The sequence below is a fragment of the Sceloporus undulatus genome, chromosome 6, assembly GCF_019175285.1.
Source record: "Sceloporus undulatus isolate JIND9_A2432 ecotype Alabama chromosome 6, SceUnd_v1.1, whole genome shotgun sequence".
In the NCBI taxonomy this organism is placed as follows: domain Eukaryota; kingdom Metazoa; phylum Chordata; class Lepidosauria; order Squamata; family Phrynosomatidae; genus Sceloporus; species Sceloporus undulatus.
The window spans coordinates 125,393,528-125,404,193 of NC_056527.1; the positions used below are offsets into that span (position 1 = coordinate 125,393,528).

At 43.0% G+C, this 10,666-nt stretch overlaps 1 protein-coding gene across 1 annotated transcript in view; it reads left to right on the plus strand.

Moving 5' to 3' along the window:
- Window positions 1–247: 247 nt before the first annotated feature.
- Window positions 248–10,666, plus strand: part of DPYSL2 (dihydropyrimidinase like 2) — a 52,517-nt gene continuing 42,098 nt past the window's right edge. The window contains 1 exon segment of the mRNA XM_042476820.1: window positions 248–996. Coding sequence (XP_042332754.1) covers window positions 628–996 — 369 coding nt within the window. The 5' untranslated portion in view covers window positions 248–627.

Genomic DNA, 10,666 nt, shown 5'->3' on the forward strand with positions numbered 1-10,666 from the left:
GCTGTGACTTAGTTTCCTTCTCTCACCACCCCCTAGGATTGTGCATAATGTGTGTGTGTGTGTCTTGCACAGGGAAAGCTAGGAGGTGGGTGTGGCAGAGGAGGAAAAGCCTCCCTCCTTTGCAAGAAGGAGGAGGAGGGGGCTTGCCAATGCCCTCCCTACCACTTGTAGCAGCTGCAGTGGGAGGGGAAGGGAGGCATTTCTAAGCCATTTGCACTTGTCACATCACTTCCGGATCAATTCTTGCTGCAGCAGAGTGAAAAGGGGGGTCTCCTCCCTTTATTCCTCCCCCTTTTCTTTTTTTCACCCCCCCTGCCCCTTCTTCTTCACTCCTCCTCCTTTCCCCCCTTCCTTCCAGATCAGCTGGATGCTGGGAAGTGGTACCCAGCCCTGGTCCTCCTGAGCATCCTTCCCCACCCTCCATCTCTCCCTCTCAACTTTGCCTCTTTCCAGCCTTCCAGCTCTTGTCCTCTTCCCCTTCTCCCTCTCTATGAGAACCAGTTCCCTACAAAGGCTCTTTCTCTATCCATCCCTGGCTCTCCAAGGGGGGCATCATCTCTCTCTCTGCCCTCCAGTAGCTTGGCATAGCAAAGCAAGACAGATCCTCCCCTGCTGAAGAGGCCAGCCATGGCAGAGAAGAGGCAAGCCTCCAAGGCCAATGAAGAGGAAGAAGGAGATGATGGAGCAGGAGGAGAGGTGCCTGCTTTCTTCAAGAACCTGGGCTCCGGGAGTCCCAAGCCCCGGCAGAAATTCTGCGGCATGTTCTGCCCCGTGGAAGGCTCCCTGGAGAACAAGACCCTCGACTTTGATGCCCTCTCAGTAGGTCGAGGGGGAGGAGGAGGAGGAGGAGGCAGGATCGTGGCCCAGCAGAGGGATGTGGCCCACCTGGGCACTACCCACTATGCCTGGCAGAACCCATCATCCGGGGAAGGAGGCAGGAAGGTCCAGATCCGGAGAGCAGGAGGCAAGGAAGCTTTGCAGAACCTCAACGACAAGGTGAGCAGGGCTGGGCTTTGGAAGGAGGCCACCTGGCTGCATCTCTGGGTGGGAAAGATGCTGGGAGAGCATCCCTCTGGGCTGGTCTTGGCTGAAGGGAAAGCTAGGGCTCCTCTCTGGAAACAAAGCCAGAGATCCCACTTCAAAAAAGAAAAGAAAGAAAGAAGCTAAATCCCATTTTTTTAAAAAAAAGCTAGACTTCATTTCTTTAAACAAAGCCAGATCCTAATTCTTGAAACAAGATAGCTCCCATTTGTACAACAAAGCTAGATCCCATTTCTTTAAACAAAGTGAGAGATTACATTTCTTTATAAAAAGATAGATCCCATTTTTTTGGGGGAAAAGACAGATCCCATTTCTAAAACAAGACTAGATCCCATTGCTTTAAAAAACTAGAGCAGGGGTTGTTTTTAGATTTGACTTTTGGCCAGTTTCTTCATTGGGAGTTTGCCATTGCCATCTTGGCTGAGAGAGTGTGACTTGCCCACCCAGTCAGTTTCATGGCTCTGCAGGGATTCTAACCCTGGTCTCCACTCATAGTCCCAACTACTTCGTCACACTGGCTCTGCTCCTGCCATATATATATGTGTGTGTGTGTGTATGTGTAATTTTTGATCCCCAGTGTGTCCTTTTGAACTATGGGGGGGGGGGAGCAAACAAACAAACAATCTAAAAAGTTTGCAATAATTTGTTTTGCCCCCTGGAAACTCTGGGGGGATGTGTGGTCCAAATAGGGTGAGAATGCTCTACACACACACCTAGAGGTCATTTGGGGGCATTTTGGAGAACCCCTCCAAAAGAAGACAATAAAGTGTTTGCTGCACCAGGAGAGCCTTTGTTGTTGTCATTTTTTACTTAGGGCAACCCTAGTTTCTTCAGAGAGGGTTTGTCATTGCCATCCTCTGAGGCTGAGAGACTGAGATTTGGGCAAGGCCACTCAGTTGAGTTCCACGACCAAACAGGGATTCGAACCCTGCTCTCCAGAGTCATACTCCATTGTTCAAACCACTACACCACACTGGCTCTCTCCAGAGGAGCTTGGGGCCCACAAATTACCACTGGGACTGTACATAGCCCATGGACTGCACTCTGCCCACCCTTGGTATTGGACCTTAACCCCTTGTTTAGGGGCCAGGCGGGGATAGGTAGGCAAGACTTCCATTTCCTTCTCTTCTCCATCCGCACCATTTCTTTCCTCCTATTAGTGGGAGCCAATGTAAAAAATTCTTCCTTGGGCATTTTTCCAAGCACTGCTCTCATCAAGAGTGCCCCACCCAACTCAGTCCAAGACTGTAGGCACTTGCCAGGCAAAGATACTCATGGCCAAACAAGACCAAAAATGGGGAAGCATTAGTAAATCAAAGCGTTAAACTTCTGATTATAGATGGAGTGGGCCACGATCCTCTCCATCTGCTTCCTCTGAAGCCATTCAACCCTGCACTGGAGCTCTTCCAGGCACCAGGCAGTTTGAAGATTGCCCTCCAAGAACTTCAGCTGAGTGCTGTCCCAGCCAATCCAGTCTCAAATTGGAGAGGATTTTAAATTTGCATTCCCTTTGGCTGGCCAGGTTATTGGGCAATGGGCATGTTTGTCCCAAGTATGACTAAGAGTTCCAGCTGGAAGCCAATACTAGTTTTGTGCCCCAATTCTTCAGGCCATGACATTTTTTTTAAAAACAGAGCTGAAGACCTGTCGGTCTTTCATGATGCTGAACTATTGATGAATTGGAGTCCAAGACCATTTGGAGGGCTACAGAAGGAAAAGAGATGTTGGGCAGCTCAACAGCTCCATGTAGTCCTTGTCCACCTGTGGAACTGGGCCACAAAGAGAAGAATCATTGCGAGTTGGAAGAAGTATTGTAAGTTGACCTATACAGGGATGGACAGCTGTGGGATTTCAGTTGTATTTGAGTCTACAAGCTCCATTAGCCCTAGGCAACATACCCAGTGGAGAGGCATTATAGAAAGTGTAGTGTTAAAACACCTGACTGTCTAAGGTTGCCCACTCCCACATTATATCAGGTTAGGGTACTGGTCCATCTTGTCCAAGACTGTATACATTAGTGGTGAGGAACCTTCAGCTATCCATATGTTAATAATTATCATACATGGCAAATGACCAGGCTTTTTTTGGATTTCAGACACACCTTTTTCCCAATCCTATGCCAGGAATTGAAGCTGTGAACTTCTGTGTGCAAAGCACACTGCTATGACTCTTCTCTTACAAAGAGCCAATTCCCCCTCTTGTCTACATGCTATAGATGAGCAGAGGTGGGCAACTTGTGGCCCTCCAGATATTGGTCTGCATTTCTTCTGATCTCTTACTGCTGGCTGGAGCTGCTGAGAGTTGCCATCCAGCAACATCTCAAAGGCCATAAGTTACCCACTCCTGCTCTAGAATAAAGACATTAGTTGCCAAATTATTGGGTTCTTGCCTTGTGTTAAGAACACTGAATAGAATAGGCCTTTGGAGCAAAGAGTTGGCAGACTTCAGGGATGGTCTGGAACATGGGAAAGTGGGATGCAAGGACATTTCCATGTGAAAAGGGTGTGATCTCTAAACATGTCACCTATAAAAGCTCAGTGTCTCTCTTGCAAAGTGCTATCTGTAAACAACACTGCCATAGGTGTGGGGCCAATGCCAACCTTAGACAGAGTGAGGCATCTGCCTTAGGTGGCCAGTGCTGGGAAACAGTAGTAGTACAGTAGTTCTTTGAATCCCTTGCCATTCCCATCTGTTTAGAAACAGAACTGTGTATGCTACACAGTGACACACCCTAGTTTGCCCCCCAGCATCTCATTGTAAACCCTAACAGTGTCCATTACCTGAGGCAGTTGCCTGTACTGCTTAATGGTGTGGCCTATCCTGGGCATAGGATGCAGACATGCACACAAACCCTGACCCTAACATCCCTGTGTCCTCAGTCACCAAGGTCTTCTCAGTGAGTGGGGAGGTCTGAAAGGGTCTACTGCTCAGTCTACTTCCATTCACAAAGTAGAAACCTTTGCATGGTCAGGAAAAAAAACTTTGTCTAGTTCTAGTTACATGGAGGTTTCTACTTGAATTCAAGACAGTATGATGTAGTGATTATAGCATTGCTCTAGGACATGAGAAGTCCACCTTTTCATATCCATTTAGCCATAAAACCTCATTTGGTGACCTGATTGGGATAGACATTCTATCTCATCCTGACCATGAGGTTGTTGTTGTTGTTGTTTTTGTTGTTGCATGCCTTCAAGTAATTGCTGACTTACAGTGACCCTAAGGTGAACCTCTCATCTTAGGGTTTTTTGGGTGGAGATGTGTTCAGAGGGGGTTTGCCTTTGCCTTCCTCTGAGGCTGAGAGTGTGTGATTTGCCACATCTAGACCCTAAGGTGAATGTATCATGGGGTTTTCTTAGCAAGATTTGTTCAAATGGGGTTTGCTCAAGTGGGTTTCCATGGCCAAGCAGGAATTTGAAAGCTGGTTGCTCAACACTCTGACCGCTATACCACACCGATTGCTTTTTTCTTATTAATGTACATATATTTCACCTTTCTTCTAAGAAGGAGGCAGACATAGCTCTCCTGCCTGCTACTTTGTTCTCACAATACTCCTACCAGGTTTAGAGTGTGACTGATCCAAAAACTCCTAGTTGAGTTTCACGGTTTGGAAGGGACTACAGTTACAATTTCCTCAGTCCCAGACTAACCACTACACCTTGGCTGTAGTATGCATTGAAATATTCCAAGCTGTAGTATCATTCATCATTCTTTGCATTCACAATTAATGTCCACATTAAATGAAGTTATAAGTAAATCACATTGGGACTGTGGATTAAAGAAAGATAACTTCATTACTGTTCTGGTGAAACTACAACATTTTAGCTACTTTCCTAGTTATAGGGGCATGGCATCATTAAATGGTTGAGCAGGAATAACACATGGTTCAACCCTTTTTCCACCCTTGTGGCTTTTGACATGTGCATGAGGATGTAAATGTCCAACAGGATTCCAACCATTATTTTTATTTCTGAAAAATGGGCAATTAAACAATTGCTTGGTAAGAAATTGTAACTACAATAGTAGTTAAAGGTTTTAGCAGGGATTTGGCATCCTAATTGTAACAAACTACTTTTTAAAAGTAACTTTTATGACTCTGCTTTTTCATGTCTCTGGCAACGACCACATAATGGAGCATGTCTTTACTTTGTGAAGCAGAGCTAGAGCTATCTGGGTATCGCTGCCCTGTAAGAGCAGCCTAAGCAGCTTCAAAAAAGGCATCTCTGGGATGCAAGCCAAGAGATATTGCCAGACTCAGCACTTTCCTTTTCGATTAAAGAGCTCACATTTGCTGCTTTGAAGATCAGAGGTAGCAAAGTCCACCAACAGCAGGAAAAAACTGCCTCTTTCAAGGCAAAAAGTCTATTTTTATATATTTCTGCTGGCTTAGCAGCTTCAATCTCTGTATCAGAATCATAACCTGGAAAGGTAAGGTAAAGCATCACTGCTGTAGGTTGCCACAATTGTGTCCCTGATGGACTTATTTTACTTACAATTTCTTTTTACAAAATCATTGCACATTTCTATCATCACATCTCAGGGCGGCAAACAGATACAACAACATGAACAAATTAAACAATTCCAGATTAAAATCAGTGTATCATTTAAACAAGTTATAAAAAGTTTTTTATGGGTTTTTCCAGCTATGTGGGCATGTTCTAGAAAAGTTTATTCCTGATGTTTCACCAGCATCTGTGGCTGGCATCTTCAGAGAAGAGATAAATGTATTAAATATATTAAACGACTTGAAGATTTTTATTTTACCTTTTAAAGTTCATCAAGAGAGTCTGGTAGTAGACTGAACTCAGTGGCTTATTTAAAAGCATTGCCAGGTGGACTGTTTTGGTATGCCATGTATAGTATGCAGTAGCAAGCAATTGAGCAACAGACTATAACATCCACCACTTCAAGACCAGGACCTAAAACACTAGAGGAGATTTCTACACCATGTTGTAAATTTAAAAGAAAATTAAAATGGAAAATTGGGGGCAGGGATTTCAGGGCTCAGTGCATTGACATGTAGGCCATGGGCTATGCTTTCCCTATTCCTCTTATACGTACAGTGGTGCCCCGGGATACGAAATGATCGCGTTACGAAATTTCCGGGGTACAAAAAAGTTAGATTGGAAAAAACTGTTCCGGGTTACAATATTTTTTTCGGGTTACGAAATTTATTTCGGCGCGAAATTCAAACGCAAAGCGCGGCTAGCGGCTTTCCAGCGCTAACGGAAAGCCTTTTCGGGTTGCGAAATTATCGGGTTATGAACGGAACGGCGGAATGAATTAATTTCGTAACCCGAGGTAGCACTGTACACATAAATGGAAGAGAATAAACACAGGCAGTGGGACTGATCTTCAACAGTCAATTCTATCAGCAACCCCACCAGAAGATAAACTTGTGTGAAGCTAACAGGTCTGTTAAGAGGGTCAGTGGAGTCGTGGTTTGAGCATTGGACTATGACCCTGGAGAGCAGGGTCTAAATGCATGCTCAGCCATGGAAACCCAGGGTGATCTTGAGCAAGTCATTCTCTCTCATCAGAGGATGGCAATGGTAACATCCTCTGAAGAAACATGCCAAGAAAGCCTTATGAAAGGTTTCCTTTAAGGCCGCCATAAGTCGAAAATGACTTGAAGGCACACAACAACAACAATAACAATAGATCAGAACTGCCCATACAGGACCAAGCCATAGTAGGGTAGGCAAGGTATGTTAATATTCCTGCTATAAACCTTTCTAATTTTTTTTTTCCATTTTGTAAATTTTGCCTTATGTATCAATAATTGGAAAACTTGCAGTAAGGGAAAAAATAGGTAAGGTGTGGTCTTTGACCATGGCTAGCCCTGCTCAATAAAGAGAACTGTAATTTATACCTTTCTTTCAATTTGTGTTTAATATAGCCTTTTTTTTTTTGGTAAGTCCTGTATATCAAATGTGATAGGGTTTAGTTGTGAGAATGTCCAGAAAAACTAACAGATAAACTGGATATTGCTTTTAGTGTTGTTTTGTCTTCCTTTGTCATATTTACATTTAATATTTTTGATCTGTCATAACTTATTTTGAATCCAGTGAATACACTTGGCCCTCCATATCCACTGATTCTTCATCCATGGATTCAACCATCCGGACCTTGAAAATCCAAAATAAAATAAAATCTAAAAATCAACCCTTGGCCTGTTACAGACTGCCAAAATAAAGCTGCTTCGGGTCTCTTTGGAGGTACAGTATGCTATTTAAATGATGCCTGGGTCCTAAGAATCTGGAAGCTGCACCAAAGCTGCACTCCAGTGCTTAGGAATGGAGTGTGGCTTTGGCGCGACCTCCGGACTCTTAGGATCCATGCATCATTTAAATAGCATACAGTGGTGCCTCGGGTTACGAATTTAATTCGTTCCGCGGCCGCTTTCGTAACCATCTCCAAAGAGACCTGAAGCAGCTTTATTTTGGCAGTCTGTAACAGGCCCTTGATTTCTCCATTTTCTATAAGGGACACCATGGCCTGTTACAGACTGCCAAGATAAAGCTGCTTCGAGTCTCTTTGGAGGTATGCTGTTTAAATGATGCATGCATCCTAAGAATCCGGAAGCTGCACCAAAGCTGCACTCCAGTGCTTAGGAATGGAGTGTGGCATTGGCGCAACCTCTGGACTCTTAGGGCCCATGCATCATTTAAATAGCATACCTCCAAAGAGACTCGAAGCAGCTTTATTTTGGCAGTCTGTAACAGGCCTAAGTTACTACACCATTGCATATAATGGGACTTGAGTATCCTCTGATTCTGGTATCAAAAAGGGATCCAGGAACCAAGCCCTAGTGGGCAATAAGGGCCAAGTGTACCTGGAATGTATTTGGACTCATTAATGCATGCCTTATACACTGTGTTGGATTTGATACAAATAATAAAATATCATCTGTGAATAAATTTATCTTATGTTCTTCATTTTTTTATAGCTTGTCTTTGTGAGTTATTTATTAATACCATTAACGGGTCTGTCAATAATACAAATAAAATGGGGTAATGTGGGCACTGTTTTCATGTTTCTCTGAGCAGAGGGAATGGTTGGGAGTCTATTCCATTTATGTGTACAGTGGAACCTCTGCATACGCGCGCTCGCCATACGCGGCTTTGAGCACATGCGCTCAAGCTGCGGCACACGCGCGGAGCGGAGCGTCCCATTCAATTGAATGGGCGCGCGCACCTGCGCCGCCACACCACCACGCACGAGCCCCATTGTTTACAATGGGACTTGAGCATAGGCGGAAATCGTCATACGCGGCGGGATCCGGAACGGATCCCCCGCGTATGGCGAGGTTCCACTGTACTACAGTGTTTGCATTTTCATATAATGTTAAAAATAATTTAAATTAACTTGTCATTCCCCCCCCCTCCAAATTTTATCAACTAAACATGCTCAAGATGGTCAAAAACTTTCCACGCATCCAATAATATTACAGCTATTGGGTTATTGTAGGATTTACTCACATGGATTATACTTAAAGCTTTTCTTATGGAGTCAGCTAGTGTCCTGCTTGTCATAAAACCAATTTGGATATATATCGTTATGAATTTATTTAATCTTTGAGCAATAATTGATGTAAATATGTTTTGATCCTGATTGAATAGTGTTACCAGTCTATAAGCTGATATAGATTGGGGATCACCCCCTGATTTTAGCCAAGGTACAATTTCATTTCTAGTCCAGGTGTATGGTATTTTACCTCCTAAACGAATTTAAATAATGTATGTAGTTAAAGTGTAGCAAATGATAGGAGCTAAGGGATCATGGACATTACCACATGAGCCCTGTTATTGCTGCGATTGCATCAGGTAATACAAATGGAAACATGTGAAGTAGCCATTATCGCATGTCTTTACAGTAGCGCAACTGGGGCTACTTCTTCCACAGTGCTCTCTCCCACACTCCCCCTTAACCTTGCTTCCTTACTCTATGCCCTACCCAGCATGGTTTTAATGTTTTAAAATATTATTTTGACTTTTTCACACAGTTCTGTTAATGTGACATAAGTTTCAAAAGAAGAAGACAAGGAATTGAAAATAAAATAAAGGCAAACAGCCTGCTTGGGAATAGTGATGGGGAAGGGGTTGGGGGAGAGATGGAGACTGTGATGTTTATCACACTATGCTCTTAAAGAGCTACAATTCCAGTGTGACTCCTGTTGCATGCTGGGATTGGCAGTTTTAAGGAGCTGAACTTCTCTGCCTGAGAATTCTAAATACCCCTCCTTAAAACTGCCAATCCCAGCATGCAACAGGAGGCAGCTAGAGGAGTCACACTGGAATAGTACCTCTTTAAGAGCTCGTCTGATAAACACCTGTGTTATCGAGTGACTGCCAGTATCGCAACTGCCCCAGCATCAACAATTTATACCCGAAGACTAGCAGAATGGTAAGGTTATTGACAGGTTTCCCCTGTCCATGAAAAAGGATGCCTTAATCATGCTTCGGAGAGACAGCACCTACATGTCGGAGGTGGCGGCGTGTGATAAGTATTGCCAAAATCACTTTTTCTGGCTGTGATTGCAGTTTAAAAGTTGTGTGTTGTAATCTCCCCTGTCTCCCTTGTGCTTTGTGCTCTTTGTTTTTTTAGATTTTATATCATTTGTATTTTGCATTTTATCTATTTTATGAGATGTTGTAACGGTTTTATTGGTCTGTAAACCGCTTTGATCTAAGGAAAAGCAGTATACAAATAAAATTTATTATTATTATTATTATTATTATTATTATTATTATTATTATTTTCTTTCCCCTCCCCTTGCCATATGTCTTATCTCCTAACTTGTTCATTTGTTCATTCAATGTATTAAAGAGATCTGTATATTCATAATAACAATGTATAGCTGTTCTAATGGGGCCCTAGATTTTCCACCTCGAAGGGTTCTACACACACCGCAGTGAACAAACATCAAATGGATTGCATGCGCTATACCCAGGTTTATTGTCTTACAAGTGGTGTAATATGAAATTTTAATGTTCTCGTCAATGTTTACCTACTGAATCCAGTTTTAGCCCTTCCTGCTGTCTTCAACAAACCATACATTAAGCATCGTGTGTATTCCATACAATAACTGTCCACTTACAGTTGGATTTTCTTAGAGATACATTTCTTGGCAGTGAGAATTAAGGCTGTGTTTATGCTCTGGTAAAACAAAATATGCTAAACACCATTTATTTTATTATTTATTTATTTTTATTTTCATATATCCTGCCTTTTTCCCAGTGTAGGCACTCAATATAAGGACTCCAAATACAAGATATATAAGTGAGAAGAGTCATGTGGTATAAGAAACAGATGTCTTTTGTCATCTTCTTTTAAGAAAAGGCTGTATTTTTTGTGTGGTCCGGTTTGACTCCCACTCTCTCTTGTGGTTTAAGCAGATTTGGTTGGGATTTTGGTGTGTGTTGGGGGAACATTTCTGTAGCTGTGCCTAATTTGTGGAATGCCTTGCTTCTAGAGAGTCATTTGTCCCCTTCTCTCACTTCTTTTCTTTTGCTGCACAGTCAACATTTGTTTTTGGTACTGGTTGTTATTTGCCTTTTGCTGCAACTGTTGGTGGTTTTAATTATGTTTTAACAAATTTGCTACACCTTGTCTTCACTTTAGCCAC